Here is a 24,078-nt window from a genome sequence, read left to right on the forward strand (position 1 = left end):
CACAGACAGCAACTCGGCCAGCTCTCTCCCCTCGCGCCTGAGGGAGGTCTTGGTTTAACCTGGAACCACACGTGGACCGAATCGCCAGCAACACTCTACAGGGGGTGACAGCGTCTTCACAAAGAGAACCCACACCGCAAGATGCGACGTCGGGTAAACGGTACGGTGTTGAGTTGGAAAGAACGACCAAAGTTCCCACAAGATCATACAACAGAGTGGGGTTTTCAGCTATTGGGACCCACGAGCGGACTATGAAATCAAGTCATTGGGTTGTGACATGCGTCTTACAAAGGTTAAGGTCAATTTTTAAAAAATCAGGGAGTTCCAGGATCCGGCGTTGCTGTGGCTGTGGCATAGGCTGGCGGCTATAGCTCCAACTCGACCCCTATCCTGGGAACCTTCATATGCCTCGGGTGCAGTCCTAAAACAACAACAACAAAAGATCAGGGAGTGTCTGTTGTGGCTCAGAGGTTAAGGACCCAACACTGTCTCTGTGAGGATGCGAGTTGGATCCCTGGCCTCACTCAGTGGGTTAAGGATCCAGTGTTGCCGTGAGCTGTGCCCAGGTGGCAGATGCAGCTTGGATGCCGCGTTGCCATAGCTGTAGTGCAGCTGTAGCTCGGATTTGACCCCTAGCCTGGGAACTTCCATATGCCACGGCCATAAAAAGAAAAAAAAAAAATCAGAGGGTGTCACACAAAAGACGTGTTTTGTGAAACTTACATTTTTGTCACACAGATGGATATACACATTCCTTCCAAGCTACTGCTGTGGAAGCCCCAGGTCAAACAGGGACAGGCTCAAGTTTCTGGGGTGTCTAGATGGGCTTCTTTCCTCCTGCTGGCAGGCTCTGCACAGCTGCAGGTGCAAGTCCCCTGACTTCCTGCTGTCGAGGGTGCCAGGCTAAGGGTTCTTTCTGGTCCCCCATGACATCTACGGGTCAGATGGCTATTGCATTTTTGCTCCTAATTCTACAATGTGCTGCAATGATCAAATTCTAGAAGGTGCAACTCTCGAGAAGACACTCTCGGGTGGGAAAGCTCCCGCTCATCCGCTCACTATGAAGAGCACCTGGACACGGGCAGGAGGTGGCTGCAGAGGATGGAGAACGCAGATGGCAGAGAGATGCACCTTAGGAGAAAGGACACTGCAACCTTCCCGGCTCAGAACCTTTTCTCTCCCGTTGTCCTACCACCTCTGCCACCATGACGTTGCCTGGAGATTCAGCCTGACCCCTGACTACAGCTGGAGCCCCCCCAGCGCTGGGCTCAGGGAGGGCCGAAGGTACCTGGACTCCATGCTAGGCTGGCAACGGTCAACGTGGCATAAAAGAGGAAAGCAGGAACAGGGCTAAAAATTCAGTGAGTGGATCATCTTTCAAGAGCTGAATTTGCTAAAATGCTTTTCTTTCAGAGTTACAGTCATAGGAAGCACTGCTGCTTTGAAACCTGAGCTCTTAGAGCTTCCTAGTTCCTATGTTAAAGGAAGCACGAAAGACGAGCCTCTCTGCCAACATATTGGAGGCTTATACACACACGCACCAGCCTAAGAACGGAGATTAGAAGCATATTGATTTTTTTTTTTCTCTTTAGGGCCACACCTGCAGCATATGGAGGTTCCCAGGCTAGGGATCAAATCAGAGCTGCAGCTGCTGGCCTACACCACAGCCACAGCAACACCAGATCTGAACTGTGTCTGCAACCTACACACAGCTCACAGCAACACTGGATCCTTAACCCACTGAGCAAGCCCAGGGCTTGAGCCCACATCTTCATGGGTATTAGTCGGGTTCATAACCTGCTAAGCCACAATGGGAACTCCAGAAGTATATTCATTTTTATACAATGGAATATCACCCAACCATTTAAAAAAAGAATAAAATAATGTCTTTTGCAGCAGCATGGATGGACCTAGATAGTATCACACTAGTGAAGGGAGCCATACAGAGAGAGACAAACATCATATGATGTCAATTATATGTGGAATCTCATAAAGTTATGTAAATGAACTTATTTACAAAACGGAATCAGGAGTTTTCATGGTGGCTCAGTGGATTAGGATCCCGACGGAGTGTCCGTGAGGATGCAGGTTCGATCCCAGGCTTCACTCACTGGGCTCAGGATCTGGCATCACCGCACGTGTGGCATAGGTCACAGACGCAGCTCGCCTCTGGCGTTGCCGGGGTTGTGGTGTAGGCCAGCAGCTGCAGCTCTGATTCGACCTCTAGCCCCGGAACTTCCATATGCCACAGGCGCAGCCCTAAAAAGACAAAATTAAAACAATAACAACAACAACAGAAACAGACTCGCAGACATAGAGAACAAACTTGTGGTTACCAAAGGGGAAAGGGGTGGGGGGATAAACTGGGAGTTTGGGAATAACATATACTAGTATATATAAAATAGCTAACCAACAAGGACCTACTGCGTAGCACAGGAAACTAGTTAATATCCTATAAAAACCACAAGAGAAAAGAATGTGAAAAAGAATATATATGTAAAGTGATTGATCTATCTATACAAATCTATAAAGATATACATATGTGACTCACTTTGCTCTACACCAGAATCTAACATGACATTGTAAATCAACTATACATCAATTAAAAAATAAAATATATATTTTTAAAGCAGCTGACTTTGAGTTCATTCAAATTACTTTCTGTTGGCAAGCTTCAACATCTAAGTGCCCTGCCTCTCACTTTTCTGGATCCAGATCTGGAATACCAGCAGAAACCCGCCTTGTCAACGGATTATCTGCTTTCTTTTCTCAAAACAGAGCACCCTTTATATCCTCGGGCTTAGCTGAAGTCCCCTTCCCTGCAGGCGCACTTGTGGCCTGTCTGCCGTCCTGGCCTGGCTCCAGATGTGGAGGCTGGGGCGTGCCAGCCACTTGAAGGAGCATGCGGTTACCCGTGGGGTGACACGGTCAACCGCCTTTCTCTCTGCCGCTTCCTTCCAATGAAGCTGCTGGCAAATTGGAGCCCTGAGCACACACCTGCTGACCTTCCAAACAGCTTCAATTATAAGAAGAATGTTGAATGTAACCCTGAGCTTAATCAAAAGTAGCCAACACTAGCAGGCAGATTAGCTACTAAGGAAGTGACCATCGGACACACCAGGTCTCCTGCTCCCCGTGCCCAAGCCTTGAGTGGCACTGGTGGCCCCAAGGACAGCCGAAGACGGACTGAGCCTGTGACCTTCACTCTGCTGCCCTTGGAACCAATCAGGATGGAGACAACAGAACGGAATTTTCCATTTCCTTCTCCTCTGTGTGCCAGACCCTCAAGCTTGCACTAGAGAGGAACAGACGTTGCTTTTAACTAAATCTACTCCCAGACACATCTAATTATAGGCCTAGGACTCTGAAGTACACACAGTGGCTTCAGAAGACGGAAAAGAGTATGTACGTTAGTGGAAACGGGGCCCCGGGTAAGCAGGTGTTCTCCGCTGTGTTCCAGGATCCAAACGCAAATTTCTGAATGGCCCGCTCTGAGCAGGTGTGAATTTGTAATTCAGTGCATCACAGAGGCAAAAGTCAGAGGGCAGAGCCTCTCCCCCAGGAGATAAAGGATGCGGTCCTGAGGATGCCACGCCTGGAACTGCATCTGCCAACAGTTGGAAGGTTGTCATGGCCCCGATTAAATGCAAATACAACAGGACGGCCCCTCGGGAGTCTGAGGAGCCTGTGACGTAAGCCTGCGCCAGCCTGCACTGTCCCGGAGGGGAGAGGGGTCTAAGCACCAGACTCACTCCCTCCTAACCTTGCGAGTCACATGAATCTCAGAGGACAGAAGGACAGCACATCAGGTCAGGGAGTGTCCAATGTTAGTAAAATTACAAACTCCGCTTTAAAAAATATAGGAGTTCCTATTGTGGCTCAGTGGGTAAAGAACCCAACATAGTGTCCATGAGGATGTGGGTTCCATCCCTGGCCTCACTCGGTGGGTTAGGTGCAGCATAGGTCGAAGATGCGGCTCAGATCCAGTGCTGCTATGATTGTGGTGTAGGCCTGCAGCTCTTATTCGACCCTAAGCTTGGAAACCCCAGAATTCCCATATGCCGCAGGTGCATCCATAAAAAGAAAAAAAAATTAATAAATAAAAATAAATTTTTAAAAATTTTAAATGTTGATAAATCAATTTTTTTTCATGTGGTATAAAACGGTATTTTTTTTCTTTTTAGGGCCGCACCCCTGGCATGTGGAAGTTCCCAGGATAGCCGTCAACAGAGCTGTAGCTGCCGGCCTACACCACAGCCGCATAGCAACACTGGATCGAAGCCATGGCTGCGACCTTCACCACAGCTCATGGCAATGCTGGATCCTTGACCCACTGAGCGAGGCCAGGGATCAAACCCTCGTCCTCATGGATGCTAATCGAGTTTGTAAGCCACAACGGGAACGCCCCAAAATGGTAATTTGTATTTAAACAGATTCAAGGAAAATCATCTCAGCATTTGGTAGAATAACTAAAATATGAGTCAAGACTTCAGGGCAGAGGCCGAGAGATGGAGTTCGCTGGGGATATAATTTTTTGGTGTCAAAGAACGGAGCAAGGTTGGAATAGGAGAACCTTAGGATTTTAAGTAAATTCCCATCAAGCCCACTGCATGCCCAAGGTGCATCCTTCCCGCATCTGCTGGGTTAAATCTCCACAGACGACTCTCTCCCTGCATCTGCATCTGCCAGGACGTTTGTTTTCCTGTCCAAACCTCAGAGTCTTAGTTTGACGTCTGGTCTGCTCCCCTCAATTACACACCACATGGATCTTGATACCCGGACCTGCTTCTTACATGACTTTTATTTTTATTTATTTGTTTTTTTGGCCACACTCGCAGCATGCAGCAATTCCTGGGTCTGAGATCGAAATCCAGGCCCCAGCAGTGACAGTGCCACGTCCTTAACCACCAGGACACCACGACTTTCAGTATCACCTGCCGTCTCCCGGAGGGCAGAGCAGGCTTCCTGAGTTCGAATCGGGAAGCACATTCAGAGATCTCCAATTAACCTGGGAGAACCTGGGCTCCTTGAGAAAACGACGCCCAGCCCCGCAAGGGCAGAGAAAACTCCAAAGGGAAGTGCCAGTCCAGCGGGCAAGGCAGAGGCCGGCAGGACCCTCAGCCCACACAGTGCCCTTGGCAGGTCTTCCCGTAAGAGCCGGAAGGGCTGTGCCCCGTCTTCCTTGCAGTCAGGAAGCCACCCTGCCACCTCCAGGACGCATCCCCGCTTCCAGCCTCCCCACCGGAGGCTCCGCACATGCCCCACGGAACCTCCGTCTGGGCCCCAACTGGTGCCTTTCGCGCCTCCTGTTCCAGATGGAGCCGGCCCTTCAGCATCTAGAAGGGGTCTCACATGTCCAGAGGCCTCTCCAGGGAAGTCTATGCCCAGTCTGAACACAACCCCGGTCCCCACCATCGGGAAAAACGCCCACTCCCTCTCACCGCTGCAGCCCGAGGCAGCCTTCACGTTTCTTACCGACAAAAACACAGCTGAGTCAGAGTGAACTTTCCGTCGACTCAAATCCCGAGCTTTTCTCAGCCACCAAGGTCCATCTGCCCATCTGGCACTGGTCCAGCAGGACCCGGGGACCTAGGATCTTGTGGTTATTATTTTCGTTGTTATAGCCAGGCAGGAGCTCTGGGAGCCTTGTTCTGTTCCTCAAAGCATTCACTCTTCCTCCTCGTTTTCTGTCACTTCAATGAAGAATCTGAGCCAAGCTTTGTGGGGACCCCGGAGTGCCACATACACTCAGCCGGTTCTGCGGCTCCCCTCTGCAGGGACCCAGGGCAATGACTGAGCACGCGGCGTCCAGGTTCCCCACCAGAAGGCCAGGTGGAGGCAGAGGCCTCTCACACCCTAAAGCCACGTGCAGAAGCCCAGATCTTCCCAGAGTCCCACAGGTGGCCTGGAGCAAGAAAGTCAACGGAAGAGGAAGAGAGAAGGCCTCCCCACAAGGTGAGTCCCGGCCCAGCGGCATGGCCGTCAGGCAGGAGGCGGCCAGGGATGGAGACGGCTCCAAAGAGGGGACCGGAGTGGCTTTGAGGAGACCCGACCTTGAGACTCTGAGGGCGGGGAGGACACGTGCCCCGTGAGTCACTCCGCCAGAGACACATCTTCTACCAGGAAACATCTCGAACTTGAACAAGCCAAAGCTGGTTTAGGGCAGCACATGGGGCTGACGGAGGGAAGGCGCACTCCCACTTCCTGCGTGGAGAAGCAGTGCAGGAGCTTTACTCTCAGCCCTAAAATCAGTGCTTCGTGAGCGCTGATTTCCTCGCCTTTCTGACCCTCGAACAGCTGGTGTCTCCAAGCCCAGCAGCACCAGCACCAAGGTGAGGGCACGAGCCAAGACGGCCTGAGAGGCTTTCCCGTAACCTTGGGCCTCTGCAGGCTCCAGATTCTGAAACTCTGCCCTTGTGTTTCTCTGGCGGAGGCGTCTCCTCTTTACTCCTTTCAGTACATTGCTGATCATTTAATATCGGTTCTGTTCCACTCTACCCTGGAAAGCAATTATCCTTCTATATTACTAATAATCCTTCTATAGTTTGGGGTGGATGAACGCTCAGATTAAAAAATAAATTCTGGGAGTTCCCTCTGTGGTGTAGCAGGTTAAGAACCCACCACAGGGGAGTTCCTGCTGTGGCTCAGGGGTAACAAGTCCAACTAGTATCCATGAGGATGCAGGTTCGATCCCTGGCCTCACTTAGTGGGTTAAGGGTCCAGCGTTGTCCTGAGCTGTGGTGTCGGTTGCAGACACAGCTCGGATTCTGCATGGCTGTGGCTGTGGGGTAGGCTGGCAGCTGCAGCTGCAATTTGACCCTTAGCCTGGGAACTTCCATATGCCACAGTGCGGCAGTAAAAAGAAAAAAAAAAAATTCTGGCCAGTGAGGCAATATTGACGATGAACATACGATCTTATACAACTGAAATCTGAGAGTCAAGTTCACTGAGATAACACAAGCATGGCAAACAGAAATGCAACGATGCATTTGGCCATGAGCTCTGGACGGCAGACAGATTCTAGCAGCCATGAGTTCCAAAGTCTAGAGAAGTGGATTCAGGTTGACACCTGGTGTACTTTCTCAGCTCGACTTTCACTCGAGTTGGCCGAATTACTACTTACATGCTTGGAACTCTGGAATCTACACTCTGTCTGCGGGCTGCCTCCTGAGCTGCAAAAGTGCAGCCCCCGCTGCCTGGATGTAGTGCAGAAACTCCAAATTGAATATCCCCACTTCCTCTTCTCCTAAATCCCTCACTGACTCTGTTCTCTCCTGATATCCTTACACTGATATTAAAAATAAACTCTTGAACTTTATCAGTCAGCTCTTGAAAACAATGAAAACAATGGCTAAAAAAACTGTTCACTTAGTTCCAGGGCTAGGGGTCGGATCAGAGCTGTAGCTGCCGGTCTACACCAGAGCCATAGTGACACCAGATCCGAGCCGCATCTTCGACTTAACACCGCAGCACACAACAACACTGGATCCTTAACCCAGTGAGTGAGGCCAGGGACCAAACCGAGTCCTCACGGATACTAGTCAGATTCGTTACTGCTGAGCCACGATGGGAACTCCTATTTGATATGTTTTTGAGTTCTGCCTCAAAAAAGTTTGTGTTATGGGTGTGACAATTGCATCATCCTCACAACTGATCAGATTTATCAGCAGGTGTTTAAGTTTCTTCATTTTTCTTGGTAAAAGAAGGCAATCAGTCCTGAAACATGTCATTTTTTGAGTGACGTCACAAGCAAGGCCTTTCAAATGTGACTCCAGCCACCGCTCCAGCGTCATCTGCCACCCCTTCTTCTCCCAGGCCCACACCTTGCCACCGCACTCTCACCATATGTGTTAGAGGACCTGTGCAAGCAACTCGAGCGTCTTACACGGTCTCTCACTGTCCGCCCCACAGAGACCTGAGTTCCTGGCTCCCTTCACCCGCACATGGAATCTTTCATGAAATACACTTGAACCCATGGACTTGCTTCTCAGCCCCGCCTTCACTGAGTCAGACCCGGCCCCTCCGTGCCCTCCCTACAGGGCAACCCCTCCACTGCGGTCTCCACCTCCCAGCCTGGCACCGAGCTGGTAGCCCTTCTGAAAGACCAAGAGGGCGCTGTCACCGTGCTCTGTGTAGAAGGGACTCTGAAGGCCACACAAGGCCCCCCTCCATTAGCCTCACCCCACTTCCCGCATCTCAGCCCCAGCCTAACTCTCCAGCCTTGTGGTTCCCCACATACACCCTGACGAGAGCCTCCGGACTGCCCCTCACCCTTCAAAGGTCAGCCCTGTGAGGGCCTCCCCTCACCCCTCGCCCTCCCGCATCCAACATCTGCCTTCCTCTGCTGGGTCTCCTGCAGCTCGGACCAAGCACAGTATCTGTTCATGGTTAAAGCATCTGTCCTCCCGCAGACCAAGCGCTGAAGAGCAGCCCCATTCCCTTCCTCTGTGCGTATAGAGCCAGGTGCCCGCCACGGTTCCTGGCACATCACAGGGGTTTGCCTTGAGCAGAAGTGACGCTGCAGCAGAGGCTCCTGTGATGAGACAGCACGTGACTAACAGGAACGCAGCACAAAGCGTCCTCTGATTCCCGTGTTACACCCGGTGCTGCCGAGGGCGGTCGGAAGCAGCTGCTCTCACGCCCCACTGGCTGCCAGACAGCGTGACAACCTTTGGGAGCCTAACAGGATTTATTAAAATATAAAATAACAGAGTCTTTGCTTCCGCAATTCTATTTCTGCAAATTGATCTCACAACCAAGTAAGTTCTCGAAAGCGCGGGAAGATGTTTACTGCGTCCAGGGACAGAGCAGCATCCCTTCCCCAAACTCCTGAGGACAGCTGGATTCCTGAATTCTAAGCTACGTAATACCACGTGCTATGTACCACGGCCAGCAGAATCTGCACTGAGATACACAAAACATTTGTTACAATAATTAAACGAGGAGCCCAGGAGCCTGCTAGCCTGTGCGGAGTTGTCGCCTACCCCTCCATAGGCAACGTGAAGCCGGAGTCCTTCCTGTACAGGCTTCGAGGTTACGAAGGACAATCGGAAACAGCCTCAAGGCTTCCCAACCAGACAACTGCTTAAGCTGCAGCCGAGCAGACCACTTCCTCGTGCTTCTCTGTAAGCACCTCACCCCAGCTCCAGTCCGTGGGCTTCTCCCCAGCACTTGCCCAGGGCGCTGCCCAACTTAATGATGTTTGCTCTGATAACCCTTCAAAAGTTTAATACGCCTCACTTTATCTTTTAACACCCCACACTACATGGAGTTCTAGGAGTTCTCATTGTGGCTTAGCGGGTTAAGAATCCCACATAGTGTCCCTGAGGATGCGGGTTCGATCCCCTGCTCAGTGGGTTAAGGATCGGGTGTTGCTGCCAGCTGTGGTTTAGGTCGCAGACACAACACAGATCCTGCACTGCCTAGCTGCTGGGATCCTGCTGATTTGACCCCTAGCCCAGGAGCTTCCATATGCTGCAGGTGCGGCCACAAAGAAGAAAACAAAAGAGGGAGTTCTAAAAAGAATTTGAAAAGCCTCTTTGTGTTCAAATCCATTCTTGCTTCAAAGTGAATTATGCAAAACGTTGTTTATGAGCGCTGCTTCAAAGTTTAGAGTAACAGATAGGGAACTGCGGGCCTTCAAGAGCAAAAACAAGCCCAAAGTGGTCGAACCTGAGGGGACAACGACGGTCAGGGAAGGTGCGAATGAACCACGGTACCTCCCCAGGGAATACGCCGCCACCGTCGAAAACAATGAGGTCGCTTTGTGTATCGGTTTAGAGAAGACTTACAATATATTGATAGTGAAAAAACAATCGAGTTACAGAATATATATATAGAAGCAAGACATTTGAGAGGTTGATCAAAAAAGACAAATGCCACACAATAAACTGTTCCAACTGCTATAATGAAATACCACTGACGGGGTGGCTTATACACAACATAAATGTCTATTTATTTTTAAGGAAGGATAGCTGATTTACAATGTTGCGTTAATTTCTGCTGCACAGCAAAGTGGTTCAGATACATATACATATATATATACACACACATTCTTTTTAAAAAGTATTCTTTTCCATTATGGTTTATCATAGGATATTGAATAGAGTTCCCAGTGCTATGCAATAGGAACTTATTCTTTAGCCATTCTATATATAATAGCTTATACCTGCTAACCCCAAACTCCCACTCCAGTCCTTCCCCAGCCCCTTCCCCCTTGGCAATCACAAGTCTGTTCTCCATGAGTCTGTTTATGTTTCATATTTAGGTTCATTTGTGTCATATTTTAGATGCCACATATAAGTGATATTGTATGGTATTTGTCTTTCTCTATCTAACTGATTCCTCTTAGTATGATAATCTTTAGGTCCACCCATGGTGCTGCAAATGGCGTTATTGCATTCTTTTTTATGGCTGAGTAATATTCCATTGTGTATATGTCTCTCTCTATCTATCTATCTATCTATCTATCTATCTATCTATCTATACCACACCTTTTTCCATTCATCTCTTGATGGCCATTTACTTAGGTTTCAACAACATAAATCTCACAGTTTTGGGGCTGGGAAGTCCAAGCAAGATGAAGCTCATGGTTGGGTTTGGAGAGGCCCCTTCTGGTTCACGCCTTCTCACCACGTCCTCATAGGGTGGAGGGGTGAGGGAGCTTCCTGCAGGCTTTTACACGAGCGCTAATCCCGTTCATGAAGGCTCCAACCTCACGACCAAGGCACCTCCCCAAGGTCTGACTCCCTAATACCATCACCTTCGGGGGTTAGGAGTCACCATGTGAATTTGGAGGGACACAACCGTTCAGACCACGGCAGGCGTCTGGAGATCCGAAAGGAGCATTATAGTGAAATCCTTCGCTCTGTTCTAAGGACAGGAAAATGCTCCCCCTACCCCGCCGCCCCCCGCTTACACCAGGAGTCTTCATGGAGAAGCCCACAGTGAGAATGAAGAAGGGCAATTCTTTAGCGCATCTGTCCCCAGACCAGACGCCTCCCCCCAGCCAGGCTGCTAGCAAAGCTGGCCTCAGCTCCTTCAGCAGATGTGGAGGAGACCCCCTGCCCTGCCCTGCCCCACCCCCGTCCACCCCCCATCCACCGGAGGCGCCCCAAGCTGCAGGGCAGCTTGGACACTGGGGCCAGCTGGCTGGCACAGAGGGTGCTCTCCACCAGGCCCGGGTCACAGGGAGCCTCCTGCCAGTCAGGTGGCCTTGTGTCCTGGGCCCCTGCTTCAGTCTTGGCACCAACCTCCTGGCTGGGTGCTGCTGGCTCTGCAAAGCCTGTTTGTGGGATCTTGATCTGACACCTGCGAACATGCCGCCCACTCACACCATTAATTATTCACAGCAAAGAAATGAACCTAGAGAGACACAATAAACCAGGGTAACGTGAGCACTGTCAAAGGAGCTTCAACACGCCCATGGGAAACTCAGGAAAAGGGCCTGGTCAAAATCAATACCCATCCTACTGCACCGCACAGGGAGCTACATCCAGTCTCTTGGGATAGAACATGATGGAAAGCAGCTTGAGAAAAAGAATGTACACATATGTAAGACTGGGTCGCTTTGCTGTGCAGCCGAAATCGGCACAAGACTGTAAATCATCTGTGTTTTAATTAATTATTAAAGATAAAAAAATAAAACTTTAAGTTGGATTCAAACCACAAAGAACTTTAAAAAATCATATTTGTGGTTTTCAGAAGCAGAGTTGAATGAGGGTGGTCCAAAGATATAAACTTCTGGAGGTCCTGTCGTGGCTCAGAGGTTAATGGACCCAAATAGCATCCAGGAGGATGCGGGTTTGAACCCTGACCTCACTCGGTGGGTTGGGGATCTGGTGTTGCTGTGAGCTGTGGTGTACGTCGCAGACACGGCTTGGATCCAGTGTTGCTGTGGGTGTGGTGTAGGCCGGCATCTACCGTTCCAATTCGACCCCTAGCCTGGGAACCTCCATATGCCACAGGTGCGGCCCTAAAAAGACAAAAAGACAAAAAAAAAAAAAGATATAAACTTCCAGTTATAAGATAAATAAGTCTGGGGATGGAAGCATGGAATGTGCAACCTGAATGATATCATCAAGACTGCTGTATGCTACAGATGAACGTTGTCAATAGAGTAAATTCTAAGCGTTCTCACCAAGAGAAAAGTATTTTCTGTTTCTTAAATTCTGTGCCTCTATGAGATGACGGCTGCTCACTAAACTTACGGTGATAATCATTTCCCGATGGGTGTAGGTCAAATCATTACGTGTACACCTTCAACCTACGGAGGGCTGGCTGTCCGTTACAGCTCAATAAAACTGGCAGGAAAACCAATCGATAGCCAGAGAAGAGCAGTGCTGGAAGGAAGGGCCCCTCCTGGAGCTGCTCCTGGGTAAGAAGAGCTGGAGCCCTGCCCCCCGCAGTCCCCACGTGCTCGCTCCTCCCCGGGGTGGGGGTGTGGAAACACCAAGGGGGCAGCCAAGGTTGAGGAACGGATGCTCGACTGCGGTGGGAGTCCCCACTAAGGGGTCCAGGCTCCTGTCTTCCTCTTTTGCACCCGACCAAAGTGCCTTCCACCCAACGGCTCCCTTTCCTCCTCCTTTAAGTGGGGCAGTTACGCCTTCCCTGAGGTCTCGGGGGATGATTCAGAGACGTTTGCCGCAACTCCTCCAGGGGGACTTAGAACTGAACCCGAAACTAGAATAAGCACGCGAACACAACACCCAGAAGCCAACCCTCCCGCAGCTCTGTTCCATCCACCTGGAGGCCAGAGGTGTGACCCACCCCAAAGATGCTGAGGGCCCTGGAGGACGACTCGCATCTCCTGCTGTCAGTGACTTCATTTGTGAAACCATGTAAGGAAGGTCTTAAGGCTTCCTTATCTACTGAGAGAATACAGGCAAGTCAAGGACCTTTCCCAGCCAGTTCTAGAGAGGGCTACTGAGGCATCTTGCTTTTCAATTAGTGGTGTTTAGGAGCTCCCACTGAGGTGCAAAGGGATCGGCAGTGTCTCTGCAGCGCCAGGACACAGGTTCAATCCCTGGCCAGGCAGAGTGCGTTAAAGGATCTCAGCTGAGGCATCGATCTCAACTGCAGCTCAGATCTGATCCCTGGCCCATGAACTCCACAGGCCTTGCAGCTGCCAAAAAGAAAATAATATTGATAATAATAATAAGTGACTGGTGTCTAGCTAAGATCCAACCCACTTCTAACCTACCTTCAATTTGCTGGAAGGAATTACCAGATCCATTTCTATTCATAAAGAACAGGAGACACGGGTGTCTACATCACCAGCTGTCTCTGGCTTGTTTAAAATCAAATGAGAAAAGTCGCTGTCTGGATAAACATCCATGCACCTGACTGGTACAAAGCTCCCGCTCAGCACCTAAGAAGACATCTCAGGAACCTGGAAATCTGGCACAGCGAGTGGTCACAGGCTCTGAGTCGCATTCCGTCCCCTGCCTGTGCCACAGAAGGAAGATGACACGCTGCTTAGAGAGCTGGCTGACGTTAAGGGCATGCTCTGCAGTTGGCGAAGCACTAAAATCCATCTCACATCTGTACCCTCGTCTCTGCTACAACACAGAAGCCTGCCTGATCATTCATCTTTTGTTCTCCGTGCTCTCAATTATTCTGCGCAGCCAGCAGGAGGCTGTCACGGACTTAAGCAGGATGAGACCTTGGAGAATATCTAGCCCAGGAAATGGGGGCCCAGAAAGGTTAGGAGATTTGCCCAAGATCACACAGCAACCTAACAGCAGAGCAGGGCTGACCTGTGGTCAGGTCCCTACAACACGTTCCAGCATCCAAGAATGACAGTGAGTCACTCTTTGCTTCCCCACCCCTGCCCGGAGCCACCCCGAGTTTTAGGCACTGGATGAGTTCTGAATGCTTTCCACATGCCAGGCAGTGGGTCAGCACCGAGGGCAGAGCTCGTGCCCACAATGAACCCCGGGCTAGGGTGGAAACAACGGATGTTTCATTTTGGCAACAGTAAGTCGGTGATGGAGCCTGGTACCAAAGGACCAGAGGGGGACCCGTGTCCCTCAGCCGAAACAGAGGAAAGGGAGGGAGGGGCAAGAGCAGCACCGTCCAGAGTCTTTGGAGGGTGTGGGGCGGAATTCAAGGCCCACTGCACGGAGTAAGCACTCGGTAAACACCAGCCCTTATCATCCTTGGTCTTTGTATTATAAATTTCCATTGTGACTCAGCGAGTTAAGAACTGTCGGGTGTCTGTGCAGATGGGGGTTTGATCCCAGGCCTTGCCCAGTGGGTTAAGGATCTGGCGTTGCTGTGGCTGTGGCGTAGGCCAGTGGCTGCAGCTCCAACTTGACCCCCAGCCTGGGAACCTCCATATGCCGCAGGTGCGGCTATAAAAAGAAAAAAACAAAAGTCCCTCACAATTTGCTTGACACAATGGAGGGCCTGTCGCAGCTACAGTCTGGGAAACTCGGCGACGAAGTGCGCTCTGTCTTGGTCTGAGAGAGACGCGGGTCACAGCTGGATCTTGGTGGTGGTTGCGGGGTGAGCAGGGCAGTGAGGTCCTTCTCCCACTGTCAACCTCGGGGAAGGTCGAGGTCCCCGGCCTCCCACTCGGGGCAACACACACAGGTCCAAGTTCCCGACACAGACTCAGCACCAACCACCTTCCCTGTGGTTCCGCCTCTCACACCCGTGCCCACCCCTGCTCTGGTGGACACCTGTCCTTCTGGGGTAGGTGGGACGTTGGGACACCCTGGGCTATACACCTCCGTAGATGGGAGACACCCTGCTCCCGGTCTGAGAGCCCCGCTGCCCACAGGGGGTCAACCACGGGCACAGTGGTGCCCCCTCGCCAGGCACTGCTGGATACTAAAGACAAGCTGGGCAGGGCCCTCCCAGAGTCCACGCCCCACAGTGAGACAAGTTCATCCCTCATCGAAAGTCAGGGGTCCCGTCTGGTCATCTCTGGACATAGGCCCACCGACCCTCTCCAAGCCATGATGCAGCTGCAAATATTAGTGATGAACCAGGCATCACAAACACACAGGGCAGTATCCACCCACCCAGAAAACTGGACATGGCAGACCCCATTCCCACGGCGGTTTTACACCAAGAGGACCAAGGCCGAGAGGCCAGGTGACCCGTTGGGGACAGCAGAGGGGGCAGACCCAGCCCCATGCTGCACGGCCACCCTCCCCAACCACAGGAGCCCAGGATGCGCTCGCGAGCAGGGCAGGCGAGCTGGCCACTCGACAGGGACAAAGACTCGGTGCTGCCGACAGCTTCCAGGACCACAAAGGGCTGCAGGATGCGACACTGCATGCAGTGGGACCCTTCCCTGACAACTGCCACCTTGGTCTGCAGCGCTCCCTGGGCTCTGAACACACAGGAAGGATGCCAGCCCTGAGGGTTCCTGCCGCTTGGCAGCCTCCCTGCCCCACCCCATCTTCTCAGAGGGGCTGAGTGAGCCAGGCCCCCGCAGAGGAAGAGCTCCAGTCAAGAATGAAAGCACAGAAACGAGGCGGCTGAGGCCACGTGACCATCCTGCTATTTTTAAATCACACTGTTGCTAAGAGCAGACGTCTCGGAAGCCCAGAACCAAAGTACAAAAAAGGAGCATTTTAATTAAAAGCTGTTGAAAGGGCAGCCCATGGACAGGATAGAAAGGAAGTGAAGTGAGTGGTAGGAGGAAAGAAAAAATAATAGGACAGAGATTTGAAATGCATGTGCCTTCTCTGTTCAGATTCCAAAGGCAAAAAAAAAAAAAAAAAGTAAAGGAGTTCCCAAAACGAATCCGACTAGGAACCATGAGGTTGTGGGTTTGATCCCTGGCCTCGCTTTTACCACCCACAGTATACGGAGGTTCCCAGGCCAGGGGTCACATCAGAGCTGCAGCTGCCAGCCTATACCACAGCCACAGCCACAGCCACACGGGATCTGAGCCAAGTCTGCGACCTACACCACAGCTCATGGCAACGCTGGATCCTTAACCCACTGAGCAAGGCCAGGGATCAAACCTGTGTCCACATGGATACTAGCTGGGTTCGCTAACCACTGAGCCACGATGGGAACTCCAAAAAACATGAAAATATATTTCATTTGTACTTATACATATGCCCTAAATGAACAAACTGCAGCAATCAAAATGGTGACAAAGGGAGAAGGCAGAGCGATAAACCCTGGAGAAACCAACCAATCAGGTGAAAGTCCCTTCCCTGCTGAGGCAGCTACAGTAGAAGCCTAATGATCTTTTTTAAAAATTAGCCTCTGTTAGCTTGAGGGCTGTGAGGCTAGAATGAAATTCAGGAGCATGGAGAGCCGCAAAGAAGGAGCAGTGCCATATGGGATTTCTGGTGAGCAAATGAAATTAGATTTCAAATGGAAGAATAAAACCTCTCCAACACATGTGTAACCTGGGCGTTCCCTCCCCACGATGCGCCAGGCTAAGTACTGAGCACACGACAGAGGTGTCATTTGCAAGTTATTTTCTGAAGGAGAAAAAAAACCCTGTAAGAGAATGAAAATAGCATCTTGAGTCAACGTATCTATTTAGGAGAGTCTCACATAAAGCACTTTACCCAGAAGAAATGAAAAGTGGAATATACCAGGAGCATTACATATATCCGCAGGTGAGGCCTGTGGAAGTTGCCTGGCTAATGGCTGAACCGGAGCTGTGACTGCTGGCTTGCACCACAGCTGCAGCAACACCAGATCCAGGCCACTTCTGTGACCTACACCACGTCTCACGGCAACGCTGATCATTAACCCACTGAGCAAGGCCAGGGATTGAACCCACATCCTCATGGATACTCGTCAGGCTCATTTCTGCTGAGCCACAACAGGAACACCAGGAATATATTTTTTTAAATGAGATCTGCTATAACTCATAAATTTTAAAAATATCCTATCGAAGTGTAGTTGATTTACAATTTTGTGTTAATTTCTGCTGTACATCAAAGTACATGCAGACTCTGACTCATGATTTATTTATTTTTTTCTTTTTAGGCTGCACCTGTAGCATGTGGAAGTTCAAGGGCTAGGGCTGAATCGGAGCTGCAGCTGAGGCCTAGGCCACAGCCACAGCAATGCTAGATCTGAGCTGCAGCTGCAATTTGCACTATGGCTTGTGGCAATGCTGGATCCTTAAACCGCTGAGCCAGGCCAGGGATTGAACCCTCATCCTCAGAGTTCTTAACCCACTGAGCCATGACAGAAGTCCCTAACTAATCTTTCTTTCTTTTTTTTTTTTGCTTTTTAGGGCCACACCTGTGGCACATGGAAGTTCCCAGGCTAGGGGTTGAATTGGAGCTACAGCTGCCGGCCTACACCACAGCCACAGCCATGCAGGATCCAAGCTGTGTCTGCAACCCACACCACAGCTCACAGCAACACCGGCTCCCCCACTCACTAAGCAAGGCCAAGGATTGAACCTGCATCCTCACGGATACTAGTCCGATTCATTTCCACTGAGCCATGACGGGAACTCCCTAACTCATCATTTTAAAATTTAATGAACTAGTCAATTATGGATTAGTGTGCCACAGCTCCCCCTGGCACCTGCACCACCGAACCCCAGACACCAGAGGCGCAGCATCCCAGTGCCCTGAGCAGACCACAGGGCTGGACCTTGATGCAGGGGCACTTGAGCCCGAGCAGACTCTCCTCTACCTGCACCACCGTCTGGGTTGCATCCACAAAGGGGGCTGGCTTCGGGCAACCAATACATTTTCCGCGGCTGGTGTCCTGTAAAAAGCAGCTCTTCTCCCCAGCACCACACTGAGTGGTGGGGAGACACCCACGCCCCTCCAGGGTGCAGGCAAGAGGCAGGTCAGTCCGGATGAGAGCCAATCTTGTGTGCATACACAGCAGAGCTGCGAGCTGGCCTTGGGTGTGTGTACATGTGCAGATGGTTTCAGGGCTGACCACACACAGGCCCTGAGTGTACGCTGACCTGCCATCAGAAGGTCCACACTCGTGGTCACATTTCATGAAGATGCTAACTCAGAAAGTCCAGGGGGTAGGAAAGGATAGAGCGGTGATGGAAATGGCTGGAACTGGACGTAGATAGTGACTTCACAACACCGTGGCTCTACCATATGCCACGGGGCCGTTCATTCTACAATGGTCAGTTCTGTTATGCAAGTTTTACCTCAGTTAAAGAAAAAATAGGAGTAGCCTGGTGGCCTAGTGGGTTGAGGATCCCTGCTGTGGTGAGGGTTCAATCCCTGGCTCAGGAACTTCCAGGTGCTGCAGGCATGGCTGAAAACAAAAGTCACAGAGCAAATATCTGAACCCTAATCTTCTGGATCCCAGAACACTCAAAATCTCTGACTAAGGACAAAGTACCAGAATAGGGGTACATGAAAACAGGGAGAGGAGTTCCTGCTGTGGTTCAGCGGTAATGAACCCGACTAGTATCCACGAGGATGCGGGTTCGATCCCTGGCCTCACTCAGTGGGTTAAGGATCCTGCGTCGCTGTGGCTGTGGTGTAGGCCAGCAGCTGCAGCTCCAAATCAACCCCTGGCCTGGGAACTTCCATATGCCGCCGGTTCGGCCTTAAAAAAGAAAAGAAAGAAAAGAAAACAGGGAGAAACAAGCTGGTGGTAATCACACCGCAAATGCGAGGACAAGCACTGAGCATCTAGCGCTGAGGCCAAAAAAACGCATGTCACGGCCCCGTCCCAGAAGCACTGCGTGAAGACTCTCCAAGATGCTGTATCAGAGCCCACGAGGAAGGAGGAAGAGATTCTGAAGGGAGGAGGAACGGAAGAGTCTGCCAGGCAGAGAACCAGGAAACGCCTGAGGGGAACCAGCAAAGCCAGCAAGGACCGGTGATGCGGACGGGGTAGAAAAGCACCCACACAAGTCCACTCAACGTTCAGGGGGTCCCCTGTGTGCCAGGCCCTGTCTTAAGCTGTGGGCCCTAAAAGGCACATGAAAAGATGCTCGACATCGCTAGTGATGTGAGAGGAACGCAAATCTAAACTGCAACGAGATACCCATCACCTCACACCGGTTAGAAGGGCCGTCCTCGAAACGTCTACAAATAACCAACGCTGGAGAGGGAGTGGAGAGAAAAGGACCCCCCCACACACACATACACTACTGGAGGGAATGCAAATCGGTGTGGCCACTATGGAAAAGAGTATGGACGTTCCCCCAAAATTAAAAATAGAATTGCCAATTCTCCTTCTGGGCATATAGGCAAAAGGAACGGAAACAAGATCTCCAAGAGACATCCGCAACCCTGGGGTTCACGGCAGCGTTATTAACAGTAGCCAAGACATGGAGACAACCTAAGTGTCCATCAATGAACAAACGGATCAGGAAAATGCAGGACATATACACACAATGGAATTTTATTCAGTCCTGAGAGAGAGCAAAATCCTGCCCTTTGCAACAACAGAGCTGGACTCAGAGGGCATTATGCTAAATGAAATAAGTCAGACAAAGAGAGAGAAATACTGCATGATCTCACTCACATGTGAGAAGCGGAACAAGCAGAGAATCGATAAGAGCAGAACTTGAGTTCTTGTCGCTCAGCAGATGAAGAACCCGACTAGTAACCTCGAGGATGCGAGTTCGATCCCTGGCCTTGCTCAGCAGGTTAAGGGATCTGGCGTTACTGTGAGCTGTGGGGTAGGTCACAGAGTGGAACCGGTGTTGCTGTGGCCGTGGCATAGGCCAGCAGCTACAGCTCCAGGTCGACCCCTAACCCAGGAACTTCCTAGCTGCAGGGGAGTTTGTAAAAAACAAACAAACGAGCAAAAATTATAAAACTTCAAAGCACAATCAAAAACGATAATCCAGACAGGTAACCTGGCCATCTAGATAGGTGGCTCAGCAGAGCTGGTGGCTAACACAGCAGACATTTAAGATACATTAAAAACAACAGGGAGCAAATACAGCAGTCCTTTAATAAGAGTAATGCTGGCAGGTGCTGAGAACACAGGAAGAAGCATAACCTGACCGGACCTGACAGGCTGACTGCACCTGTCTGGGGAGCGGCCAAGGCCAGGTGACCCTTGCGATCAGTCACCTCTCCCTCTCACCTGCACACAGTCACAGCAGCTGAGATAAACGCTTTTTCCTGTCCTGCTTAAGCTCAAAAGTCTACTCTTACTACCTCTGCTCCCTGTGCCCAGGAAGATCCACATAACCCAACATCACTTTGGAGTTCCCATTGTGGCTCAGCAGTAACAAACTCAACTAATATCCATAAGGATGCAAGTTCGATCCCTGGCCTTGCTCAGTGGGTTAAAGATCTGTTAAGCTGTGATGTAGGTCGGAGACACTGCTCGGATCTGGCATTGCTGTTCTGTGGTGTAGGCTGGCAGCTACAGCTCCAATTCAGCCCCTAGCCTGGGAACTTCCATATGCCATGCGTGCAGCCCTAAAAAATGAAAAAATAAATCAACATAACTTTGACCTTGCTCAGACACCTTGCCCTCTGTGACCAATCACATACGAGCTAACAAGCAACACAGAACAAAGCACCTGGAATTTCACGATGTCCTCAAAGAAGCTGCTCTGAGCATCCTTAAAGGGTCGCCTGCTCATATGGGGGCAGAGGCAGGTGTAACCAGGGGTGGAGGCCTCCAAGGCTGGGCCTGGCCTATCCCATAACGAGTCCTGTAACTCACAAAAGCATTTCCAGAGAAAGATGTGACCACGGAATCAAACAACAGATAAGTGCAAATACTTACATGTAATATGTTGGATAGAGTCCTTCAAAATACCAGCAATGCTTTTTGGCCTCTGTGCACTGGAAAGAGAAGGAAAAAAAGCTTTGTCAGTGGAGAGTAGTTTGCACATTGTCGAGAAAAATCTCACGAAAAGAAGCAGGAAGAACGAGTGACTGCAGCTTCAAGTGTGAGAAGCAGGGGCTGGGGGTTCAATGAATGCCAGAGAGATCACCCCCAACGCGACTTCATTTCTTCAAAAATTTTTAGGGAAGAAAACATAGGAAAACATCTATTTCCCCATCGTTTTTCTAGTCTTTCATAGCTCTAAATACAAGGGCATAAACAATTCATTAAAGTGTAAATTAAAAACCAATCCGCTTAAAACAAATTCACAGGGCGTGCTACTTCAAATACCTAAAGAATGCCAGAGATAAAGTATTGCAAAGATTTTCTCCGACTTTTATTTTTGAGAGACTTTTCACAGAGTTTTAACATTTCTAGAGCTTTACATCTCAGAATACAGTTGACTCCTAGAATCCAGGGGTTTAGGGCACCCGCCCTCTAGAGCTGAAAATTTACAGAGCCTCTGTGCCCACAGCTCGACAGATGACAGATCCTGTAGGGCTATAGTATTTATCATCGAAAAACTTTTTCCAAGGAGAAAGGGAGAGGGCGGGGGATGGACGGGGAGCGTGGGGTTGGTAGATGCAAACGACTACAGTTAGAATGGACAAGCAATGAGCTCCTCCTGTACAGCACAGGGAACTCTATCCAGTCTTTCGGGATAGAACACGATGGAAAACAGTTTGCGAGAAAGAATGTCTCAACGCCGTTCAGAAGAAACTGATACATAACTGTAAACACACCGTTAATACAATGCCAACAATAAAAGAAAAAAAGAGAAAAAGTTCGCATGTGAGTGGACCCATGCACGTGGTACTCCAAAGCCACATTCAAGCCACTGATCCCCAGCAGGCACCCACCTCTGCCAGACTCTGTAGGTCAGACTAACGTGATACGTCAGTGGTGGCCCTGCCCTCGCTCCTCCCCGGGGATGAGCGACGACAGGGGGGAGGGATGACAGCAGCCTCCCCTGTGCTTTCCAAGGAAGTCGACGCTGAACTTTGCAGAGGGCAGGGCAGGACAGGTGCAACGCCCCACCAGGGCTTCAGTATCTCACACACCCACCAAGGGAGAAGACGCCAGTGGCACCAGCTGTGAGTGAGCACTCCAAGCAGAAACCCTCTGACCTAGCTGAGCAAGGCTTTTCTAAAATTATTCCACCCGTGCCATCATTTTTTAAAAATACACAACTTTCTGCCTCCGCGATCCAGTTCACTGGCCCGTATGTGTCAATAACACCTTCAAAGTGTTAGGGCGCACAGCTCCCCGCAGGAAAAGGCAATGAGACAAAGGCAAGGCAGGGACTAACCGACTCGCCCGACACTCCCCCCACCCCCGGGATGTTTGGTGGTGCCCTCCTGCCTCAGGCTGCCTGACAGCTGCAGGAAGTTCGAGAACAGGACCCCCGCTCCCCCACCATCTCCAGCAGGATGCGGAGGGAGGGAGTACGAAGGTCGTGTAGGCTGAGTTAGATGGGTCATGCAAAGAGCACCAAACACTGGGTTTTTTCACATGTGCTTTAAGACGCTCAGAAGCACATTCAGGCAGCCTGAAGTGACCCAGTTTTACTAATGGAAAATGAGTTTAATTTAGACGAAGTTAGCCCTTGTCCGGTTGAAGAAATGAAGTTCAGATACCCAGAGACATCAATTTCTTTTGGCAAGGAAGAGCAATTTCAGGTCTCTGCCTTCCATGAAAATTCGTGTCCCTGGAGTCTTCTGTGATAAACAGATAAACCGAGTCTTTGTGCCAGGGGGCACTTCCAACGTCTCTTCTTTATTCTCCAGCACTAGACACGGACACGCTTTCTTGGAATTTGACACCCAAGTTCCACACACAGCCAAGAAACAGGGCCCAGATACCAGCCCTGAGGCTCAGGACACCAGAGCCCAAGTCTGAGAACCGCCCCTTCCTGCTGCCCTGGCCCCTCTGACAGGCACGTCCACTGCCCACGAGCGGGCAGGTGCCTCGGGCAGCCGGTGCTGTGGGAGAGCCCTTTACTTGAAGAGATCCACACCCATGGCACATGGAGGTTCCCAGGCTAGGGGTGGAATGGGAGCTGCAGCTGCCAGCCTACGCCCCAGTCACAGCAACACAGGATCCGAGCCATAAACTCGACCTACATGGCGGTTTGCAGCAACGCCAGATCCTTAGCCCACTGAGCGAGGCCAGGGGTCGAACCCGCATCCTCATGGTATTAGTCGGGTTCTTAATCCACGGAGCCACAATAGGAACTCTGTCTCCTAACTCTTAAGGAAACAACAAAAACAGCAGCACGATTGCCTTTCAGGATTTTTTTCTTGAGTGCGAATATGAGGAAAGCTATTTTAGAGATTAAACACTGGGGGTCCTGACAGGTGTCTTGCTCAGAATCACAATGTGTCCTTACGGTAGACTCATCGACAGGACCCCGAAGAACCTCCTCCGCCCACTGCCCGCTCCCCCATATCGTCCTACGACTGTACCACAAGGACAGAAAGAGAAGCAGGGCCACTCCTCGGGCCGGTTCCCAACTCCCCCGTCAGCAGGGAAGGGGCTGGGGGAGGGGCAGCTCCCAGCCCCCACCCCACCCCGGGCCTCCTCCGCCCTCGGCTGCTGCCGGCTGGCTGCGGAGCGGTGTGTATCTGAGAAGCACAGGTCCCAGCCACTCCCACAAGGGCTGGAAGGACGCTTCGCAATACCCGCAAAACAACCGGTGCATTCCTCTTTCTCATCACTGCTTCCCTCTCCACAAATACAGACCCGCACACAGCAAAATTCTGGAAACTACGTAAGCGCCCACGCCCAGCAGGCTGGTAAAACAGAGGGCAGAGGCCCATACAATGGACGACTAAGCTGGCACAAGGAACCAGGTCTCCCAGCATCGGTGGGAAATGACTTCCAAGAAGCAGCGCTTAGTGGAAAAGCATTTGCAGGCACATGGCACATGTTCATGGAAAAGGAAAATGGTACATTTGGTTAATTTTGTACCAAAGGACTCACAGGAAGGGTACAGTAAAAAGTCATGAAAATGCTTGTCCTGGAGCTCCCTTCGTGGCTAAGCAGGTTAAGAACCTGACACAGTGTCCGTGAGGATGCAGGTTCGATCCCTGGCCTCACTCAGTGGGTTAAGGATCCAGTGCTGCTGTGCCACAGGTGGCAGCTGCAGCTCCGATTTGACCCCTCGCCTGGGAACTTTCATAGCCACAGGTACAGCTCTAAAAAAGAAAAGAAATGCTTCTCCTGTGGGGGGTTGGGGATGGGGGGGCAGAGGAGGGACGGAGAATGAGGATTCTCTGACTATACTTTTTCATATAGGTTGAT

General features: G+C 50.8%; 1 protein-coding gene across 3 annotated transcripts in view; it reads right to left on the minus strand.

Moving 5' to 3' along the window:
• VOPP1 (VOPP1 WW domain binding protein) overlaps positions 1–24,078 on the minus strand; it is an 85,902-nt gene that overhangs the window by 24,445 nt on the left and 37,379 nt on the right. For all 3 annotated transcript variants that reach the window (XM_021079345.2, XM_085005737.1, XM_085005736.1), the window contains exon 2: positions 20,674–20,732. In XM_021079345.2, the coding sequence (XP_020935004.1) occupies positions 20,674–20,732 (59 nt within the window). The remainder of the gene's footprint in view (positions 1–20,673; positions 20,733–24,078) is intronic.

Source organism: Sus scrofa, chromosome 18 (assembly GCF_054392235.1).
Source record: "Sus scrofa isolate SSC_HxYL_T2T_F1_AM1 chromosome 18, Sscrofa_HxYL_maternal_Yorkshire_Landrace_v2.0, whole genome shotgun sequence".
Lineage (NCBI taxonomy): Eukaryota > Metazoa > Chordata > Mammalia > Artiodactyla > Suidae > Sus > Sus scrofa.